The sequence below is a fragment of the Entelurus aequoreus genome, linkage group LG06 (assembly GCF_033978785.1).
Source record: "Entelurus aequoreus isolate RoL-2023_Sb linkage group LG06, RoL_Eaeq_v1.1, whole genome shotgun sequence".
Lineage (NCBI taxonomy): Eukaryota > Metazoa > Chordata > Actinopteri > Syngnathiformes > Syngnathidae > Entelurus > Entelurus aequoreus.
Window position 1 is genome coordinate 59,172,716 of NC_084736.1, and position 24,150 is coordinate 59,196,865.

Genomic DNA, 24,150 nt, shown 5'->3' on the forward strand with positions numbered 1-24,150 from the left:
AAAACACATTTTCACTGCTACTATTTCTCTGTCCTCACATTGCATATGTCGGAAAAAAATAAAAATCTATCACATCTGGGAACATGTCTCTTACCCCACAATAACATTGTATAAATTGTTCGCCCTAAGCGTGGGAAGTGTTTTATTTATGAGACTTGAGCCATAGCCCAACAATCATCATTTGGATCAGAACTATCAGCTCCTGCATAAGCTCTCTATGTAATTAAATGAAGTAAAAATGTTAAACATATCTGGGATATACAGTATCAAAAGTGCCAATAATTACAGTGGCTACAGTGGGAGATTATGTAATTTCACCTATTTTGGTTAAATATATTGTATGCAAACCACACTGCAAAAACTGAAATCTAAGTAAGATGAAATATCTCAAATAAGGGTGATATTTGCTTATTTTCTGTCTGATAAGATAATTCTTCTCACTAAGCAGATTTTATGTTAGAGTGTTTTACTTGTTTTAAGGGTTTTGGTCCTAAATGATCTCAGATATTACAGCTTGTTGCTAAGATTTGATGACCTATATCATACTTGCCAACCTTGAGACCTCCAATATCGGGAGGTGTTTGGGGGCGGGGGGCGTGGTTATTTACAGCTAGATATATTTCATATATCCATCCATCCATCCATTTTCTACCGCTTATTCCCTTCGGGGTCGCGGGGGGCGCTGGAGCCTATCTCAGCTACAATCGGGCGGAAGGCGGGGTACACCCTGGACAAGTCGCCACCTCATCGCAGGGCCAACACAGATAGACAGACAACATTCACACACTAGGGCAATTTAGTGTTGCCAATCAACCTATCCCCAGGTGCATGTCTTTGGAGGTGGGAGGAAGCCGGAGTACCCGGAGGGAACCCACGCAGTCACGGGGAGAACATGCAAACTCTACACAGAAAGATCCAGAGGCCAGGATTGAACTCACGACTACTCAGGACCTTCGTATTGTGAGGCAGACGCACTAACCCCTCTGTCACCGTGCTGCCCTATTTCATATATATATATATATATATATATATATATATATATATATATATATATATATATATATATATATATATATATATATATATATATATATATATATATGAAATACTTGACTTTCAGTGAATTCTAGCTATATATATTTTTTTTTTTTTAAATTTTATTTACATAGAAAAAAAAAAATAAATACTTGAATTTCAGTGTTCCAGTGGCTATCCATTAGATGGCAGTATTGTCCTGTTTAACTTCTCCGTTCATGATGAGTATATCATTTCGGCCGCCATGTCTGTAATTTCCTCGTTCTTCTGCTTCGTCTCCTTGTTGTGTGCGCAGTTGTGCACTCTATAAAAGCCCTAGATGTTATGACGTCTTTGGGCAGGCAAGCTGTTTATTTTGTGGGAAAGCGGACGTGAAAACAGGCTGTCCCCACTCAGTCTCAGGTCCGCATTGAGCTGGAGGGGGCGTGGCCTCCGGCTCCGGCTGAATACCGGGAGTTTGTCGGGAGAAAATCTCTGCCGGGAGGTTGTCGGGAGAGGCGCTGAATATCGTGATTCTCCCGCTAAAAACGGGAGGGTTGGCAAGTATGGCTATATTGAGTAAAACATGCTTGAAACTAGAATATCAACTGTTCCAAAGCTGTGTCATCAACACTCAAAAGTATAAAACTACTTCTTTTTAAAGTAATAATTTCTTATTTCAAGCATGAAAAAAAAAATCATGATTTTGACAAAATTGTGTCTCATAATTAAAACAGATGGCAGCCAAATGGACTCTGCTATTTTATTTCCAATAACAAGAGAAAACACGTACTCATATAGTAGTACAGTTGGCACAGTACAGTAAACGGACAGTTAATATTTAAACATTTAACATGTGACATTTCTAACAATTTTGAACAGAGATATTTCATGCACATTCAGGTAAATTCTTCAAAATTACAATTCAAAAAAATTTAGCCGTGGGCCGGGCTGTATATATGCGCACAAATTGACTGAAAGAGCACGCACTTGGCGCGATGATGTCATGTTGTCGATGGAAAAATGCATTTTTAGACCATATGAGTTGCCTGAGCGGCTATAAGTTTGCTGGTTTCAAGAAATGCAATGCAGAGCGGATATCATTATGTCAAGATAATGGCACTAGCATTTACTTAATTTAAGAATATTGTTCAACATATTGAGCAAAAAGGTCTCTTTTTTTTCTACCAAGAAAAGTGCACTATTAGTGAGAATATACTTATTTTAAGGTATTTTTGGGTTCATTGAGGTTAGCTAATTTAACTTGTTTTGGAAAGTCTTGACAAGCCAAATTTTCTTGTTCTATTGGCAGATAATTTTGCTTAGTTCAAATAAAATACCCCTAATTTTTGTTTTGTTTTTTCTTGTTTTTGAACACTGACTTTTTGCAGTGCAGTATTTATAATCCGCAAATAAAGTGTCGTTGTTGAGTGTCTGTGCTGTCTCGAGCTTGGCAGAGTAACCGTGTAATACTCTTCCATATCAGTAGGTGGCAGCAGGTAGCTAATTGCTTTGTAAACGTCATACCTAATGCTTAAACCAAAAGTAAACAAACAGCGAGTGCCCCTAAACAAGGCATTGAAGCTTAGTGATGGCTACGGAAATTGAAACTAAAACTGAACTGGCTACAAAGTAAACAAAAACAGAATGCTGGACAACAGCAAAGACTGGCAGCGTGTGGAGCAGACGGCGTCCACAAAGTACATCCGTACATAGGATAGGATAGGATAGGACTTTATTGTCATTGCACAAGTACAACGAGACTATGTTTTCAGCACAAACCCGTTCAAGATTAGACAAACAAACAGTGTACAGGGTTACAGAACAGGAACGCTGATGGGTCGCCAAAGGGGCCCCGTAAAAGATAAGAAAAAGGTAAAACGCCGGGGAAGAAGATGAGTACAAAAATACAATCTAGACTGAGCTCCTAAGGGGGCCTAGTCTGGAGTGGGAAGAAACCTCCATGCAATGCACACATAAACACTTTACATTTAATCACGACAACTCGCAACAGAGGGGCGGGGAGTTGGGGCCCTGGAGGTCGACTGCTGCTATGAAGCGCTGCCAGCCGTCCATCACCCCGAGGGGAAACAAGCGGTGGTGAAGGCGTGCGGTGGGGAACGGGGAGGGGGTGTGTATGTGCCCATTATCTTGGGTGTGATGATGTAGGCTACATAACATGACAATTAACAATTTCCACACAAAGAAGGATAGCGTCCGCACGACTGAAATAGTCTTGATTGCTAACACAAAGCAGGTGCGGGGAATAGCGGTCAAAGGACGACATGAAACCGCTGCAGGAAAATACCAACAAAACAGGAAAAACCACCAAAATAACAGCACAAGGCAGGAACTAAAGCACTACACACTGGAAAACAGCAACAAACTCCAAATAAGGCACGGCAACCTGGTGGAGTTTCATTTTTTAACCTTGTCTGCTGGTGGTGTGCCTCCGTGTTTTTTTTTATTAAAAAAATGTGCCTTGGCTCAAAAACGGTTGAACAACATTGTGCTATACCTGGGGTGTCCAAACTTTTTCCACTGAGGGCCGCATTCTGAAAAATCAAAGCAAGCGGGGGCCATTTTATTTTTTATTATAAAAACCAATACAATATATGTGTAAAAAATATACATTTAGGCCTCCACTCAGGCTTGATCCCGGGACCCCAAAGGGTTTTGGTCAAAATTTTTTTTTAATTGTGTCATTATTCAGTATTATTATTTTTATTATTATTCAAGTTTTAAATCTCTAGATCAACATTAGGTCTATCTGTCAATATAACAGTTTTAAAGATTTAAGTCGTATGCTCTTGTTGTCAAAGAAAACCCTGTTTTTTTATGGAAAAAATACAAAATATGCAATATTTTCACACAATAACATTTTTAAGTGGAATATTTGAGATTATATAATAATTGGAGCCTTAAAAAGGTCAATAACTCATAACAGCATTGATTTTAATTCATTATTATTTTTTGAGCAATGACACTTAAAAACAAATCACACTAAAATTATTGGGGATCCAAATAATTATAGTGTTAAAAAATAAATTCTATTTTTTTTTTTTACTGTTTACTTTTAACACAATAATCTCGAGATCAACTTCAGATCCATCCGTCAATTATACGTTTTATTGTTGTGTATGTTTTTCGTTTGTTCGTTTTAGGCCCTTCTTTATAAAAAAAACAGCTCCGTTTTTTATATGGCAAACACAAAATATGCAACATTTTCCCCCAAAATATCTCAGATGTGACATAATTGGAGCCTTGAATAGGTCAATAATTCATAATGACATTGAAGAAAGAAACAGCCTGCATGGCAGCTTTTGTGTTATTAGAGTAAACATTGCGACATTTTCTTGTTACATTTCACCTGTTTGCTCTTTTATACCACTTATCATGTTTTTAATTGTTTTCAATCGTATTTTTAAAATGTGCCGTGGGGCCGTTAAAAAATGACCTGCGGGCCACAAATGGCCCACCGGGCCGCACTTTGGACACCCCTGTGCTAAGCAAACAATCAAGGGGAATATGGTCCTCCTTAAGAGTTTTGGAGAGAGCGTTGTCGTGCACTGTCACCTCGATGGCAGAGATGCAGTTGACTGGCGCTAAAAGTGCTACAAGCGCTGCTTGCGGTCCACCAGTTTAAATATACCCGACAACACCAAGATTGCCTCAAATATTAGTTCCACATTGTATTGCCATCAGATGTGAAGGGAAAAGAAGGGCTTGCAGGCTGTTTGCTAGAACACGCAAGACCATATGCAAGGACGTAAGGCTGTGTGTGAAGGGTTGAGCTGTCAAGATGAAGGGGTGTATATTGTAGCGTCCCGGAAGAGTTAGTGCTGCAGGGGGTTATGGGTATTTGTTCTGTTGTGTTTATGTTGTGTTACGGTGCAGGTGTTCTCCCGAAATGTGTTTGTCATTCTTGTTTGGTGTGGGTTCACAGTGTGGCGCATATTTGTAACAGTGTTAAAGTTGTTTATACGGTCACCCTCAGTGTGACCTGTATGGCTGTTGACCAAGTATGCGTTGCATTCAATTGTGTGTGTCAAAAGCCGTAGATATCATGTGAATGGGCCGGAACGCAAAGGAAGTGCCTTTAAGGTTTATTGGAGCTCTGTACTTCTCCCTACGCCCGTGTACACAGCGGCGTTTTAAAAATGTATACATTTTACTTTTTGAAACCGATACCGATAAATTTGAAACCGATACCGATAATGTCCGATATTACATTTTAAAGCATTTATCGGCAGTCCGATATTATCGGACATCCCTAGTGATAAACAATTGAATTTGTTCAAGAAAATTCCCCATTCTTCCTTTGCCTCTCATTGCCACCAAGGTCCTTCAATAAATGTAAAAGTTATTCATTTCATTCGTCATTTTCTGCATTTTTGACATGTAATTTTCTACATTGATCACATGATTTTATCTGACAAAATATTTTTCTGCAATCTATATTTTTTGGTTTTTAGCCTAAAAAAATACGTTTCACTGTCTGACCACACAGACAAAGATGTGTTTAATATTTGTATGTTTACTATGGTACATTATTTATTTATTATTTATCTGTTCACTGTTCTGTTACAGAGAACAAGGGAATTGGATACAATTGTTATGGTATGAAAAGGGGTGGGATTAAATAAGCTCTGCTTCTTCCTACTCTTTTTCAGATGTGCTGTAATGAAACGACTGAAACTGTGTGATGCATAACATTGTATGGTATGCATGTTCCAAATAAACTGAAACTGAATTGAACTGAACTGAACACACAGAGTAAAAGACGCACCTCTTGACCTATTTATAGAGTTTTACGGAATTTGATACAAAAATGTGCAAAATAAACAACACTGTAAAGATCCACCACATTATAAGTGCATGTACAATTTAACTACATTAATAGAGTTATGTATTGTGATATTTAGGCTAAAACAAATGCATATATAATACATCCCCAATTAGAGGAAGGGGTTATACATTGCAAAATATGGGCTGGTATGTATTTTATAGTGCTTTTTATGTGTTTTTTTTAAAAATGTAAATATGAGTTTTATTTTGTGGTGACACTATTGAGTGTCGCTGACTCCCGTGTCTGAAAAACTATGCGCAACCTTTTTCAACATTGACAATTACGTACGCATATTCCACCCCTGCTGGCGCAACTCGTTAGTGCACAGCCATCTTTATAAATGAATCCCCTTGTCTGTCACATAACATTTTGTCAAGTATTTAGAGCACTCTAGACTCCAAAAATGACTCTAAAAAAGTGACTTTTTCTGGTGTTATTGACATTTGTAAAATGAATGCATATATTACATGAGCAAATATTGTGCAAATTAAACAATTACCGTATTTCTCGGACCATAGGGCGCACCGGATTATAAGGCGCACTGCCGATGAACGGGTCTATTCAGGTCTATTTTCAAACAAATCGGGTTATAGGGCCCATTAAGGGGGTCATATTATGATTTTTTCTAAATTTAAAACACTTCCTTGTGGTTTACATAACATGTAATGGTGGTTCTTGGTCAAAATGTTGCATAGATTATGTTTTACAGACCATTTTACAAATAAAATCTATTATTATTATTATTATTATCTTCAAGTCGCTTTCTGACCGTCTTATTTACGTGGCTCCACTTCGACAGCGTTTTCTCCCCGTCATCTTTGTTGTCGAAGAAGTGTCAAAAGATGGAGCTAACTGTTTTAATGACATTCAGACTTCACTTAAATCAATAACGGAGCAGCATCTTCTAATCCGTGGCTCACTAGTGCAACAACAACGCCGGAAATGTGTCTTGCGAAAAACCGGCACTCTCTCATAACAAAAGTTCCGTGGGTGAATAATGTAAACTCACCACACCGGTAGTTTTTAGCGCTTCTAAAGCGAGTCTACTGACAGATATAAGTTTGAACTTTACGTTACTTTATATTAGAAATGGCTCATAACAAGAAGATAGAGAAGAAGAAGAAGCTTATTGACTACGGTGTCGGCACGGACTACAATGGCGGACGCGCGCAAAATTTCAGGACTTATGCAAATCCCAAATACACATCAGCAGGTCGGTTGGTTTTGCATAATATTGCGAAACAAAACGTCAAATAATATGTCTACTGATAGGTGCCATTTTGCAGCCCTTATACACACACCATAGTAGGACCCATATGTTGAAGCAGAGTACTTCTGACTACGGTAGCTGTAATGTTCCGACAATCCATCAAGCGTTGCGGCTTCGTAGCTTACCAAAGTCGTACTAAAACATTTTGACAGATTTTTGAGCGCCGTGTGTAAGGTTCTATATTCTCAATCGAACATGTCAAGTTTTAGACATTGCATTTAGTTCCCATTAAAACATTCACATGTTGCACAACGAGATGTAAGCAGGGGATCATGTGTACATTCCTGCAACTTCCGGTTTGTAAAAAATATATTTTTATTAGTATTTATTTAATATACTAACAGCATTTCATGATTAATATTTATAAATTAAGATTCCTAATAAATGACACTAGAATAAGCACACATTTGATTGATAAATCATAGTGTAACGACCTGGAATGACACTTTATGTGTGGTGTTGGAGTTGTCCGACTTTTTGTGTGGCTGTAAACGCATCGCTGGCTAAGTGCCATATGTGCATGTGTTGGCGCAAGTGAGAAAGAGCGAGCGGCTGCTGTTGATACAACAAAGTTGGTTTTGGTCTGGTTTGTACAGCAGAAAATGACCACTTTTGCTCGATATCATTTTTGTTACTAATGTTTTGGTGATGTGTTTATGGCCGACAATAAAGAGTTTTGCTCAGTAAAGTGATGGATGGAATTCATGTGCTCAAAGCGTCTCGACAGACGTTACAATATTTGAACAATGATGACGAAAACTGTTTTCTCTGTCGTGTCCGTGTCGTGTCGAAAATTGTTATGCGCTTATTTTTTTATTTGGTTTTGAGCGTGGCATAGATTTGCCGTGCGCAGAGGACGCTTGAGCAGTGCGCAATTGCACAGGCGCGCACCTTAGAGGGAACGTTGCCGTGTACCAAATATAATAGCTTCGAGGTCGGTAAGCACAAGCAGAATTATTCCGTACATGGTTATAAGGCGCACTGTCGATTTTTGAGAAAACGAAAGGATTTTAAGTGCGCCTTATAGTACGAAAAATACGGCAACATTTTTGTATTTTTCCTAAAAAAAAAAGTATTGAATCATTCAATTTAAGAGGTTCGACTGAATGTGTGTGTAGCTCTGTAGTATCCCCGCATGGTCACTTACCATAGCCAATGGTACGATGCCCGCCACATCCTCTTGTGCCAATGTGATCTCGGTGTCAGCCTCCTGTGTTGCAGAGCTGGCCGGGTACTCCACCTGCCACGCCATCCAGCGGCTGCCCGGCTGCTCAGGGAAACTCTCCATTTTTAGATCCACCTGCAGCACCCTCTGAACTCCCATGTCATCCCTAGAAGAGATTGCACCAGTTAATGATGAAGCGGATTGCTTTGATACAAAGGATGAGCCAAGGTGCGCGTGTGGCAGAGTGCGCACTAACTGATGGCAAACAGAATCAGCATCAGAAGAATCAGAGTCAGAAGAGTTTTTTATTGCCATTGTTTGAGAACGGGTTCACAAACTAGGAATTTTAATTGGCGCAATCGTGCAACATAGTAGAGGCTGATAGAGGTTTCTTTGGGCTTTCTTTTATTAAGAAGGATTCTTCAAAATGTAAAGACATTTAGTGTTTACTTCTCAGGACATTGTACTGCATTGTGGAATTATTTCACATCTATATTATGTTTCTCCATCCATCCATTTTCTACCGCTTGTCCCATTCGGGGTGGCGGGGGGTGCTGGAGCCTATCTCAGCTGCATTCGGGCGGAAGGCGGGGTACACCTTGGACAAGTCGCCACCTCATCGCAGGGCCAACACAGATAGACAGACAACATTCACCCTCACATTTACACAATAGGGCCATTTTATGTTTCTCCCACACTATAATTTGACCGATTATTGAAAAATCTCAGTGATTTTCACCTGACGTCGTCCTGGCTGACTCTTGTCACTAGTGCCTTTGTTTGCCATAACGGACAGCGTGCTTCTGTACGATCTACAACCACCTCGAATTAAGCCAGAGTCTTATAGTAAAACTCCCCAGAGTGCTATAAATCCTTGTTGTTCAAAGTGTTTAAGCATAGCCCGGGGACCAAAAAGGTGAGCAGTAGACGAGGGGATTGGAAAATATATTTTAGCAATGCGTGTGGAAATGGGCACTAATTCCCGGTACCTCCCCGTATCTTGTTTTCCTACGATTTCTGAGTCTCATTTGCAAGTATTACAAAGTAGACCTTTCGTCCAGGTGCATTTCCAAGATAATATATGGCAGTAGTGTATAGTTTACTGTATTTTGCCAAGTCAGAGAGAAGTCTTTGCCATCCATCTTCTTACGCTTATCCGAAGAAGGGTCGCGGGGGCATCAGCATAAGCAAAGAAGCCCAGACTTCCTTCTCTCCAGTCACTTCGTCTAGCTCCTCCCGGGAGATTTTGAGGCGTTCCCAGGCTAGCTGGGAGACATACTCCTCCCAACGCCCCAGGGAGGCGTTCGGGGGGAATCCCGACTAGATGTCCGAACCACCTCATCTTGCTCCTCTTGATGTGGAGGAGCAGCAGCTTTACTCTGAGCTCCTCCCGAATGACAGAGCTTCTCATCCTATCCGTCCTCACACCCGGATGGAAGCTACCCTCTCGTCTACTGGGTTAAACTCCAATGTAGTCTCTGAGCTGGGGGGCAAAAAGTATTGCCACCCCTGTCCGTCACCTCTCACTATTTGCAACACCGGAGTGGAAGAGAGTCCAGATCCTCTCGAGAGGACTGGTTCCAAAGCCCTTGCTGTGCATCTCAGTAAATCCGACTATATCTAGTCGGAACTTCTCCACCTTGCGCACCAGCTCAGGCTCTTTCCACATTCCAAGAACTAGCTTCTGTAGCCAAGAATCGGACCGCCAAGGGACCCGTCTTTAGCTGCCGACCAGCTCACGTTGCACCCGACCTCATGAGCCCATTGGAGGGTAATCTTTGCCATTAGGATACATCCAAGCTTTTGTTGTGGCCTGAAAAAAAATGTCATACTGTAGGAACTGTACTCAATAAACACCAGCTGTTTGACTGTAACGTGCATCTTAGTTGAGTTTTGGAGGTATTAAAATCGGCATGTAAAATCGTTAATGCTAGTCCGTAGCATGTCTATGGCAAATCCAATGTAAATTAGCATCGAGCTAGCACACAATTGAAAATTAGAGCTTTACCTTACGTTTTTGAGTATTTTCTATCAGGAATGCTTACTTTGTTGCTACGAAAACATTTAACATTATCTCGAGGCAGTCCGACTGAGTCCGCTCGGGGTTCTACTTAAAAGCTTGCTTGCCTGACAAGTGTTTGAGGCGGCGAAGTCTGCAACCAGACTTTACATTACGATTAACAAAGGTATTAAAATCAATCAATCAAATCAATCAAAGTTTATATTTGGCCTTAATTACAAGTGTCTCAAAGGTCTGCACAAGCCTCGGCTGTCGTTGTGGCATTTAATTTGAAATATTTTACATGAATCAATTGCCGGTGGTACCGACGGAAATTGGTGGGTGCCGATTATTGTACTGAATTCGGTCCCCATCGCTACATGCGTGTCAAATGCCTGATACTGTCATGATCCGTGATCCGGATCATGTTTTGTTATGTTCTGTTAGTTTTGGACTCCATTTGTTCCTGTTTTTGTGCACCCTTGTTTGTTTTAGTTATCATGGTTACTTATTATTTCCACCTGTCTCTGATTAGTGTTCGCCCGCTCACCTGCTTCCCCAGCACTAATCAGAGGCATTATCTAAGCCTGCCTTTGCCGGTCAGTCGGCCCGGCATCATTGTTTGCTTCCTGCGACCTGCTACGTAAGTTGTTTGTTTCATGCCAAAGTCACGTGATTATTTCTTGTCCATAGTCCATGCTAAGTAGTAGCATTAGCTTCGAGTGTGACTTGTTTTCCGTTTTTTGTACTACTTTGATATTTTGAGGAATAAATTATGTTCCAACCTGCACGCCATGTCCGGAGTGGTCCGTCTGCATTTCGGGAGAACGAACCCCGCAGAAAGCTGCGAAAACCCCGTCGTGACAGATGCATATCATACATAAATACATAACATCATTCAGGGCGTTACAGGACTAAATTGCATCTTGTTACAAGAAGCATAATGATAACAAAAATTTTAAAAAAAACTATAATTAAAGGCCTACTGAAACCCACTACTACCGACCACGCAGTCTAATAGTTTATATATCAATGATGAAATGTTAACATTGCAACACATGCCAATTCGGCCGGGTTAACTTATAAAGTACATTTTTAAATTTCCCGCGAAACTTCCGGTTGAAAACGTCTATGTATGATGACGTATGCGCGTGACGTCGATGGTTGAAGCGGAAGTATTGGGACACATTGTATCACAATACAAACAGCTCTGTTTTCATCGCAAAATTCCACAGTATTCTGGACATCTGTGTTGGTGAATCTTTTGCAATTTGTTTAATGAACAATGGAGACTGCAAAGAAGAAAGCTGTAGGTGGGATCGGTGTATTAGCGGCTGGCTGCAGCAACACAACCAGGAGGACTTTGAATTGGATGGCAGACGCGCTATCCGACGCTAGCCGCCGACCGCATCGATGATCGGGTGAAGTCCTTCGTCGCGCCGTCGATCGCTGGAACACAGGTGAGCACGGGTGTTGAACAGATGAGGGCTGGCGTAGGTGGAGCGCTAATGTTTTTATCATAGCTCTGACGAGGTCCCGTAGCTAAGTTAGCTTCAATGGCGTCGTTAGCAACAGCATTGCTAGGCTTCGACAGGCGGCACAGCATTAACCGTGTGGTTACAGGTCCAGTGTTTGGTTCGGTGTCTCCTGATAGTAGTATTGTTGATCTTCTGTCTATCCTTCCAGCCAGGGGCTTATTTCTTTTGTTTCTATCTGCATTTAAGCACGATGCTATCACGTTAGCTCCCTAGCTAAAGTGCTCCACCGATGTATTGTCGTGGATATAAAAGTCACTGTGAATGTCCATTTTGCGTTCTCGACTCTCATTTTCAAGAGGATATAGTATCCGAGGTGGTTTAAAATACAAATCCGTGATCCACAATAGAAAAAGGAGAAAGTGTGGAATCCAATGAGCCCTTTTACCTAAGTTACGGTCAGAGCGAAAAAAGATACGTCCTGCACTGCACTCTAGTCCTTCACTCTCACGTTCCTCATCCACAAATCTTTTATCCTCGCTCAAATTAATGGGGTAATCGTCGCTTTCTCGGTCCGAATCGCTCTCGCTGCTGGTGTAAACAATAGGGAAATTTGAGGAGACTTTCAACCTGTGACGTCACACTACTTCCGGTACAGGCAAGGCTTTTTTTTATCAGCGACCAAAAGTTGCGAACTTTATCGTCGATGTTCTCTACTAAATCCTTTCAGCAAAAATATGGCAATATCGCAAAATGATCAAGTATGACACATAGAATGGATCTGCTATCCCCGTTTAAATGAAAACAATTCATTTCAGTAGGCCTATAAGGACTTTTAATCTGTTTGAATGTAAATTAGCATATTACAGCAATCCCAGTAGTTTTGTGAAAAGTTGTCTCTGTTTGAATCTCTCCTTGTAAAAGGGTAAAATCCTACACAGTTACTTTGTTCTAATGGCTTGTCTGAAGACTACAATTGAAGAATAATAATTTATTCTATAAATGGAGTAGATACAAATAGTCGCAATACCAGCTCTTGAGAGAAGACCAAGCCCTACAAAGTCTGATACATTCTCTCTCAATTGTCCCTCTGTTCACATGTTTTTTCCCCTCATTGCTGGCCCTTCTTGACAGAGTTGAAAGTCAACCTAAGCGTGAGTTTTCAACACATGCACATATGTCCCCTCTCGCTTTGTCTCCTTCCTGGCACCTATTCTCACCATCGAAACCAAATACACATACTGTGTATAAGTATTTGGAAGAATAAAACCACGGTGAGTATTCATTGTGTTTTGTCCTTGAACAGAACGTAGTGAATAGAGAGTTAGACTCCCTATGAATTCCACTCTGCTTTAAGGTGGAAAATATTATCGTATCAGCTCCTCGAAAAACTTGGGAATAAAAATAAATAAACTACATCAAACTTTCTTTTCTCCTCCGATTCCGATTGTTTGACATGAGTCCTAAAATTATGATGACATCCACTGTAGAATAAAAGAAATGGTCCACATCCTGGTTTGGAGCCCTCGTTATCCAAAACAAATTGGTCGTTATGGTAAATAAAAAATGCTTTCCTTCAAACTGTCTTTCAAGATATTGCGAATCCGACAATAAATAACATTCAAAAAATTGTTTGTGAAAATAATACTTCAATACAGTTATGCTTGTACTGCTACATACTGTATGTATTCTCTATTTTCCTTATAATATGCCAACTTTATTCCTGCAATATTATTGTAGTTGTTTTTGTTTTTATTTTCAGAGACCCTAATACAGGGGTGTCCAAACTTTTTCCACTGAGGGCCGCACACGGAAAAATTAAAGCATGTGGGGGCCATTTTGATATTTTTCATTTTCAAACCATAACAAAATATATGGATTTTTTATTTATTTTACCTTTAGGGGTCCCGGGGACCATAAAGGGTCTCAGTCATTAAAATGTTAAAAATAAATCAGATTATTATTTTTTTTTAATCATTTAACGCTTACAGTAATTCTCTATATCAACTTCAAGTTGATATAAAGTAATACAAAAAAATATGTTTTATGGCTTTTCTGTCAAAAACAACTTAGTTTTTTAATAGTAAAACTGAAATATGCAGAATTTAGTAATTAGAGCCCTAAAAGATCAATAATGCAGGACACCATTGATTTTAATTATTTCATATTTTTGAGTAGTCACAGTGAAAAGATAAATAAAAAATCACTAAATATATTTGGGATCCAAAAGGTGCCCCACTCATAAAGTGATACATTTTTATTAGGTTTTTCTTTTACTTTCAACACTTAAGTTACGAGATCAACTTCAGATATATCTGTCGATTTTATGCTGGAACAATCATTTTGTTTGTTTTATGCGCTTTTGTCAAAGAAAACTTTGATGTTTTTATATGGCTACTACACAATATATGCAATATTTAACACATAAAACATTTTAAAGTGAAATATTTGAAGTAATTGGAGCCCTGAAAATAATTCATTTTTCACATGGATTTTTTGTCTTTTTTATTTTTTTTTTAACAAAAAAAAAGAAAGAAAGACAAAAGAAAAAAAAACAGCCTGCATGGCATTGCAACTTTTTTTCGTTAGATTTCACCTCATTCCACTTTTTTTAATGTTATTTTTTATTTTTACAATAGTATTTCCAGAATGTGTGGCGGGCCGGTAAACAATTAGCTGCGGGCCGCAAATGGCCCCCGGGCCGCACTTTGGACACCCCTGCCCTAATACAAGCATGTTAGGAGAGAAAAATTAATACTTTGCATAATTATATGCGACGCATTTGTGTGAAAATAAACATGTACCGAATTGAGAAGTAAAAACAAAACACAAAAAAAGTACTTTGGGGTGTACTTTTGTGTCAGGCAAACAAAATGTCAATGTCTTGAAGAGAGGAAATGCATATTTGGAACATCTTGGGAAGACAAGTGTGCAAATGTACTTTGTAACGGTGTAAATTATAAATAGAGACTTAGAACAGGAAAATTATGAATAAAATACACTGTTTTGCTTTTTTATATTCACATAAATCTAACACTAATTTCACATGATTCTCCTACTGTTCAGGCCTATTTTAAGATAGTGAAAGCTCTCTTATGCAGCGGAACATGGAAAACAGTGTTTCGCCTCCAACAGGAAGTGTATGAATAATAAAAATCACATGCAAAGAAGTTGTGTCACATTTCATAACAGCGTAGCGATTAGAGAAGAGCAAGCGCTTGTGCGACATCCACGTCTTATATAAGTGCTCCACGGCGCTGCAAACGTGACAGATGATGATCTCTGCTCGCAGACCAGCGAAAGCCAGGAGGTTTGTCAAAAAAATGTCATGTCAGGAAATAAACCTGTAAGCACTCCACAGTCACTATAAACCTATGTCAGGCCCGGATGGCCTACTTTCTCCAAGACATGCATTCTCTTTGCTCTGCTCAATATAACACAAACGGAAGAGCGTATTTTAAACTGTGCAATGTAAAATTATTGTGCCATATTTACTACATTTTTAAGTCGGAATTTATAGTCATATTCCCGCATGAAAGTTTGGGTATTGTTTACTGTATTCTAGTTATTCTTCCTGTCCTGCATTCTTATTTTCATCCTTCACTTCGTGTTTTGACATGTCAGGCTGTTCTCAAAAGTCTCCTCTAACACTGACATTGGCACTTATTTGACATTGGCTGTCTTGGTTGACGAGACTCTGCAGCATTCCGTGGACATTGGGGACGTTGTCTCTGAATTGGCAGACCGGGGTGGTGGTTCCTCTCTTTAAGAAGGGAAACCGGACTGTTACATATGTGACATTGGCTGTCTTGGTTGAGAAGACTCTGCAGCATTCCGTGGACATTGGGGACGTTGCCTCTGAATTGACAGACCGGGGTGGTGGTTCCTCTCTTTAAGAAGGGGAACCGGACTGTTACATATGTGACATTGGCTGTCTTGGTTGACGAGACTCTGCAGCATTCCGTGGACATTGGGGACATTGCCTCTGAATTGGCAGACAGGGGTGGTGGTTCCTCTCTTTAAGAAGACTTACGAGACTCTGCAGCATTCCGTGGACATTGGGGACGTTGCCTCTGAATTGGCAGACCGGGGTGGCGGTTCCTCTCTTTAAGAAGACTCACGAGACTCTGCAGCATTCCGTGGACATTGGGGACGTTGCCTCTGAATTGACAGACCGGGGTGGTGGTTCCTCTCTTTAAGAAGGGGAACCGGACTGTTACATATGTGACATTGGCTGTCTTGGTTGACGAGACTCTGCAGCATTCCGTGGACATTGGGGACGTTGCCTCTGAATTGGCAGACCGGGGTGGTGGTTCCTCTCTTTAAGAAGACTTACAAGACTCTGCAGCATTCCGTGGACATTGGGGATGTTGCCTCTGAATTGGCAGACCGGGGTGGTGGTTCCTCTCTTTAAGAAGACTTACGAGACTCTGCACCATTCCGTGGACATTGGGGGTGTTGCCTCTGAATTGACAGACTGGGATGGTGGTTCCTCTCTTTAAGAAGGGGAACCGGACTGTTACATATGTGACATTGGCTGTCTCGGTTGACGAGACTCTGCAGCATTCCGTGGACATTGGGGACGTTGCATCTGAATTGGCACACCGGGGTGGTGGTTCCTCTCTTTAAGAAGACTTACGAGACTCTGCAGCATTCCGTGGACATTGGGGACGTTGCCTCTGAATTGACAGACCGGGGTGGTGGTTCCTCTCTTTAAGAAGGGGAACCGGACTGTTACATATGTGACATTGGCTGTCTTGGTTGACGAGACTCTGCAGCATTCCGTGGACTTTGGGGACGTTGCCTCTGAATTGGCAGACCGGGGTGGTGGTTACTCTCTTTAAGAAGACTTACAAGACTCTGCAGCATTCCGTGGACATTGGGGACGTTGCCTCTGAATTGGCGGACCGGGGTGGTGGTTCCTCTCTTTAAGAAAGGGTACCGGACTGTTACATATGTGACATTGGCTGTCTTGGTTGACGAGACTTAGCAGCATTCCGTGGACATTGGGGACGTTGCCTCTGAATTGGCAGACCGGGGTGGTGGTTCCTCTCTTTAAGAAGACTTACGAGACTCTGCAGCATTCCGTCGACATTGGGGACGTTGCCTCTGAATTGACAGACCGGGGTGGTGATTCCTCTCTTTAAGAAGGGGAACCGGACTGTTACATATGTGACATTGGCTGTCTTGGTTGACGAGACTCTGCAGCATTCCGTGGACATTGGGGACGTTGCCTCTGAATTGGCAGACCGGGGTGGTGGTTCCTCTCTTTAAGAAGACTTACAAGACTCTGCAGCATTCCGTGGACATTGGGGATGTTGCCTCTGAATTGGTGGTGGTTCCTCTCTTTAAGAAAGGGTACCGGACTGTTACATATGTGACATTGGCTGTCTTGGTTGACGAGACTTAGCAGCATTCCGTGGACATTGGGGACGTTGCCTCTGAATTGGCAGACCGGGGTGGTGGTTCCTCTCTTTAAGAAGACTTACGAGACTCTGCAGCATTCCGTCGACATTGGGGACGTTGCCTCTGAATTGACAGACCGGGGTGGTGATTCCTCTCTTTAAGAAGGGGAACCGGACTGTTACATATGTGACATTGGCTGTCTTGGTTGACGAGACTCTGCAGCATTCCGTGGACATTGGGGACGTTGCCTCTGAATTGGCAGACCGGGGTGGTGGTTCCTCTCTTTAAGAAGACTTACAAGACTCTGCAGCATTCCGTGGACATTGGGGATGTTGCCTCTGAATTGGCAGACCGGGGTGGTGGTTCCTCTCTTTAAGAAGACTTACGAGACTCTGCAGCATTCCGTGGACATTGGGGACGTTGCCTCTGAATTGGCAGACCGGGGTGGTGGTTCCTCTCTTTAAGAAGGGGAACCGGACTGTTACATATGTGACATTGGCTGTCTTGGTTGACGAGACTCTGCAGCATTCCATGGACATTGGGGACGTTGCCTCTGAATTGGCAGACCGGGGTGGTGGTTCCTCTCTTTAAGAAGACTTACAAGACTCTGCAGCATTCCGTGGACATTGGGGACGTTTCCTCTGAATTGGCAGACCGGGGTGGTGGTTCCTCTCTTTAAGAAGACTTACGAGACTCTGCAGCATTCCGTGGACATTGTCTCTGAATTGGCAGACCTGGGTGGTGGTTCCTCTCTTTAAGAAGGGGAACCGGACTGTTACATATGTGACATTGGCTGTCTTGGTTGACGAGACTCTGCAGCATTCCATGGACATTGGGGACGTTGCCTCTGAATTGGCACACCGGGGTGGTGGTTCCTCTCTTTAAGGAGACTTACGAGACTCTGCGGCATTCCGTGGACATTGGGGACGTTGCCTCTGAATTGGCAGACCGGGGTGGTGGTTCCTCTCTTTAAGAAGGGGAACCGGACTGTTACATATGTGACATTGGCTGTCTTGGTTGACGAGACTCTGCAGCATTCCGTGGACATTGGGGACGTTGCCTCTGAATTGGCACACCGGGGTGGTGGTTCCTCTCTTTAAGAAGACTTACGAGACTGCAGCATTCCGTGGACATTGGGGACGTTGCCTCTGAATTGGCAGACCGGGGTGGTGGTTCCTCTCTTTAAGAAGGGGAACCGGACTGTTACATATGTGACATTGGCTGTCTTGGTTGACGAGACTCTGCAGCATTCCGTGGACATTGGGGACGTTGCCTCTGAATTGGCAGACCGGGGTGGTGGTTCCTCTCTTTAAGAAGACTCACAAGACTGCAGCATTCCGTGGACATTGGGGACGTTGCCTCTGAATTGACAGACCGGGGTGGGGGTTCCTCTCTTCGAGAAGGGGAACCGGACTGTTACTTATGTGACATTGGCTGTCTTGGTTGACGAGACTCTGCAGCATTCCGTGGACATTGGGGTCGTTGCCTCTGAATTGGCAGACCGGGGTGGTGGTTCCTTTCTTTAAGAAGACTTACGAGACTCTTCAGCATTCCGTGGACATTGGGGAAGTTGCCTCTGAATTGGCAGACCGGGGTGGTGGTTCCTCTCTTTAAGAAGGGGAACCGGCTATGCAATGTAAAATTATTGTGCCATACTTACTCATTTTTAAGTCGGAATTTATAGTCATATTCCTGCATGAAAGTTTGGGTATTGTTTCCTGTATTCTAGTTATTCTTCCTGTCCTGCATTCTTATTTTCATCCTTCACTTCCTGTTTTGACATGTCAGGCTGTTCTCAAAAGTCTCCTCTAACACTGACATTGGCACTTATTTGACATTGGCTGTCTTGGTTGACGAGACTCTGCAGCATTCCGTGGACATTGGGGACGTTGCCTCTGAATTGGCAGACCGGGGTGGTGGTTCCTCTCTTTAAGAAGGGGAACCGGAGGGTGTGCTCCAACTATCGTGGGGTTACACGCCTCAGCTGTCCCGGAAAGGTCTGTTAAGGGGTACTGGAGAAGAGGCTATGCCGGACAATCAAACCTCGGACTTTGGATTTCGTCCTGATCGTGCAACTGTGGACCAGCTCCACAATCTCAGCAGAATCCTTGAGGATACATGGGAGTTTTCCCAACCAGTGTACATGTGCTTTATGGACTTGGAGAAGGCTTCCGACCGTGCCCCTCAGGAATTCCTGTGAGGAGTGCTTAAAGACTGATTGTGGTGGTCCACTCCCTGAAAGATCAGTGTCAGAGCTTGGTCCGCATTGCTGGCAATAAGTCTGACTCCTTTCTAGTGAGGGTTGGACTCCACCAGGGCTGCCCTTTGTCACCGATTCTGTTTACAACTTTTATTGACAGAATCTCTCCGCACAGTCAGAGCATTGAAGGGGACCGGTTTGGTGGCTGCAGGATTAGGTCTCTGCTTTTTGTAGATGTGGTCCTCCTGACTTCATCTGGTCAGGATCTACAACTCTCACTGGATCGGTTCGCAGCCGAGTGTGAAGCGACTGGGATGAGATTCAACACCTCCAAGTCCGAGTCCATGGTTCTCGCCCGTAAAAGGGTGGAGTGCCATCTCCGGGTTGGGGAAGAGATCTTGGCCCAACCCTCGGAGTCTTGTTCAATAGTGAGGGAAGACTGGATCGTGACATCGACAGGCAGATATCGGTGCGGCATCTGCAGTGACGCGGACCCTGTATCGATCCGTAGCGGTGAATAAGGAGCTGAGCTGGAAGGCAAAGCTCTCAATTTGCTGGTCGATCTACGTTCCCATCCTCACCTATGGTCATGAGCTTTGGGTAATAACCGACAGGACAAGATCACGGGTACAGGTGTATGAAATGAGTTTCCTTCGTTGGGTGGCAAGGCTCTCTCGTAGAGATGGGGTGAGAAGCTCTGTCATTCAGGGGGAGACGCTTGTGACGCCTAAGAACATATCAGTACACTCACGGTAACCAAACGTACCAGACTTTAGACTTTCCGGCCCGAGCATGCTACAATTGGCCTAGCATGTGGACGCCCTGGATGTCAAGATATGTATCGAAAAAAAAATCAGCAATATTTAGTTTAAATTCATTATATCAGAGCAGTTTTTATTTAAACATATGTATATATTTTACTGATATATTCCAAGTATGTACTGCAATGTGTTGTAGTGAACAGTAAATGATCAGTTTTGGCCTTTAAAAGATTTGCATTAGTAAAGGTTCATCACTTCATAGCTCATGTGAGAGAGTTCTCGACAGTGACATGGAATGTGCACCCAAAAATAGATGCAATGAAAACGCGGATATGAGTTCTCGCAAGCACATTTCTGATTTTGACCTGGTCACACTTTCTTTAAACAAGTGCTCACATTTCCAAAATACAGTGAAGTGTTGTTTATTTTTTTTGCATTACTGTTGACAGATGAATATCTTAACATGTACACTAACCGACGTGAATAACAGTGAGGTTAACAACATCATTAAAACTAGGGATGCAACGAGGCTGACAAATTGAATAAAATAATCACAAGATGCATTTGTTTTCATGCCGTGTCACTCAAACATGTTTTCTTGAGATGACACTGATATATTTATAACACAAATGTGTGAATCATCCTAATTTCTTACCATTTCGGACATGTATGCACGATAGTTACAACAATATAATAATTAAAAATTAAGCTTAAGGTCCAAGCAAACAACTCTTATGAGACATATTTAAAAATACCTCCCAGTATGATCCACACAACTCCATTCCTATCAATCCATCAATCAATCAAACTTTATTCATATACGTTAGTACTTTTCACGCACAGGCAAGTTGCAACACAATGTGCTTTACACCGACACACACCACTATTGACAATAACAAGACATGGCATGGCACTGAAAATTGAGGAAAAACACTACCTTTAAGGCGTCCACACTGGAGAATAACAAAACATTTACACAATATAATTTATTCTAAAACATACAGTATGTAAACATTTAATTTAAATAATAAATAAATAAAAACGTAAATAGTGAGTAGTAATAATGACAATAAATTAAATAGGAACATAAAAGAATAAAAATTAAGAACCTAAGAAGAATTTAAAATGATAATTAAAAAGCTGTACCTTTAACCTTTTTTTAAATAGCATGTCACAGAGTTAAAAAGAGCTAAAAGGAGAGATTGTGCTCTAAACCTGGGGTGTCAAACTCATTTTAGCTCAGGGGCCACATGGAGGAAAATGTATTCCCACGTGGGCCGGACGGGTAAAATTATGGCATAATAACTTAAAAATACAACTACGACAAACACAGATTGTTTTCTTTGTTTTAATTCAGCACGAAATAGAACAAGCACATTCTGAAAATGTACATATTACAAATAATCTTCTTGACAAAACACTTCAAGTTAGTTGAAAATAATTGGTGCGGTTTCAAAAACACCACGAAGAACACAATGAACTTAGACTTCATCTCAGTGTTTTTACAAAGCAATTAAACTTTGTCACAGCCCATCTAGGATTAAACAAAAAACTAAATAAAACATAAATAAAAACTCTGAAGCTCTGAAGAATCAGCACCTCCAAGTCCGAGTCCATGGTTCTCGCCCGGAAAAGGGTGGAGTGCCATCTCCGGGTTGGGGAGGAGACCCCGCCCCAAGTGGAGGAGTTCAAGTACCTCGGAGTCTTGTTCACGAGTGGGGGAAGAGTGGATCGTGAGATCGACAGGCGGATCGGTGCGACGTCTTCAGTAATGCGGATGCTGTATCGATCCGTTGTGGTGAAGAAGGAGCTGAGCCGGAAGGCAAAGCTCTCAATTTACCGGTCGATCTACGTTCCCATCCTCACCTATGGTCATGAGCTTTGGGTTATGACCGAAAGGACAAGATCACGGGTACAAGCGGCCGAAATGAGTTTCCTCCGCCGGGTGGCGGGGCTCTCCCTTAGAGATAGGGTGAGAAGCTCTGTCATCCGGGAGCTCAAAGTAAAGCCACTGCTCCTCCACACCGAGAGGAATCAGATGAGATGTTTCGGGCATCTGGTCAGGATGCCACCCGAACGCCTCCCTAGGGAGGTGTTTAGGGCACGTCCAACCGGTAGGAGGCCACGGGGAAGACCCAGGACACGTTGGGAAGACTCTGTCTCCCGGCTGGCCTGGGAACGCTTCGGGATCCCCCGGGAAGAGCTGGACGAAGGGGCTGAGGAGAGGGAAGTCTGGGCTTCCCTGCTTAGGCTTCTGCCACCGCGACACGACCTCGGATAAGCGGAAGAAGATAGATGGATGGATGGATGGAAAAACTCTGAATGTATGTATCAACTACCTCATTTGTCATTTCCACATGTTAATCCTGTGCTAACTCAACAAACCATACAAACTGATGTAGAAACTTTTCCAGAGGGTTGAGTCACTCCCTGCCTTCTAGGTATCACTGTGTATTGATAGAAAAACTAATCTGTGAAATGTGTGAACCATTTCAACAAACCAAAAATAAAAACTTAAAAGACTGACGGTATTGCAGTAAATCACACACTGTTCACTTCCTTTAAATGTGCACAGAAGACAATCATTGTCACAGAACTATATCAAAGTGCAGTGTCTCATGCAGCATTTTAAGTCGGGTTACCAATTGTTTATTTTACTCCGGTTTGTTTTACGTTGGGTCGAGGGGGATGAGTCGCAGCCCTGCTTTACAGTGTACCTCTTGCTGTTTGCTTGCCTTACAGAATTGCTATTGCGACATCCAGTGGACACATTTAGACCAGCAGTTTATTTCATTTAAAAACAGCGCAATTAAATTTTACACTTGGCAAATTCATCTCGCAGGCCATGTTTGACAATGCAGAGTCATGCTGTTTTAAAATGTTGCTTAGTCCCAATGCACACATCTGTTGCTACCATAAATTCAGTTTATACAAAGGGAAACAGTTCATTTATGTTGTGTTTTAAAACCCAAAGCTGTTGGCAGTAAAACTAGATGACCAACAAATGTTGAATCAGATGTCCTACCTTGACCCTTATCGATATATTTCATTAAATGGAACCTGGTCTGAATATTAGTCATGCACAAGGACCCATATTGAATTCTGAGAACATCCTTCCATCTAGTTTGCAAATCCCAAGGTCTCCTAGGGAAAGTGTTAATTTCGTTGTCACTGCAGCGCGGGGTCTAATTGAATTAGCAACAAAGGGCTTGTGAATGAGTGCCATGCATTTGGCCTTCGCCTGATAATTATCTGAGAAATAGCTGTAGTTTGACTAAAACTGAGGCTCGGCCAACAACTGCAGGGCAGGCAATGAAAAGACACTCGGGTGGTTCGCAGACTTCGAGGTTAAATACCGTAGCTGGCCTCAAACCTGGAAGGAATCGGAATGAAGGAAGGAATCAGACAAGAAGAGCATGGTGATGGTTGACAAGAGGCTGTTTACCAAAATCCAAGAAAAAAACATAAAACAAAGACTTAATATTAACATATTCCCACAAAAGTAAAATGCAGAGTGCTGGACTGAACTGGAATCTTTGAATATTAATACCACTGTGCCTGTGGTGATACGCTCACACTGAAACATTGTGAACATATTACATGATCATTCATATTTCTGAAGTGACATTACGACCCGTAAGTGGTCACCTGTCATTAAACAAATTCCAAATAAAACATTTTCAAATTGTCTTTCAAGCCAGGACTTTGAAACCTGTGTTGTACGCACTGAGAAACTGTTACAAAGTAAAGTGAAGATAATGAAAAGGTCCATCTGCTGTTAAAGGCCTACTGAAATGAAATGTTTTTATTCAAACGGGGATAGCAGATCCATTCTATGTGTCATACTTGATCATTTCGCGATATTGCCATATTTTTGCTGAAAGGATTTAGTAGAGAACATCGACGATAAAGTTCGCAACTTTTGGTCGCTGATAAAAAAAAGCCTTGCCTGTACCGGAAATAGCGTGACGTCACAGGTTGAAAGGCTCCTCACATTTCCCCATTGTTTAC

The 24,150-nt window shown here is 41.9% G+C and overlaps 1 protein-coding gene across 1 annotated transcript in view; it reads right to left on the reverse strand.

Moving 5' to 3' along the window:
• si:dkeyp-14d3.1 (transmembrane protein 132C) overlaps positions 1 to 24,150 on the reverse strand; it is a 441,788-nt gene that overhangs the window by 136,312 nt on the left and 281,326 nt on the right. The window contains exon 4 of the mRNA XM_062051096.1: positions 8,281 to 8,464. Coding sequence (XP_061907080.1) covers positions 8,281 to 8,464 — 184 coding nt within the window. The remainder of the gene's footprint in view (positions 1 to 8,280; positions 8,465 to 24,150) is intronic.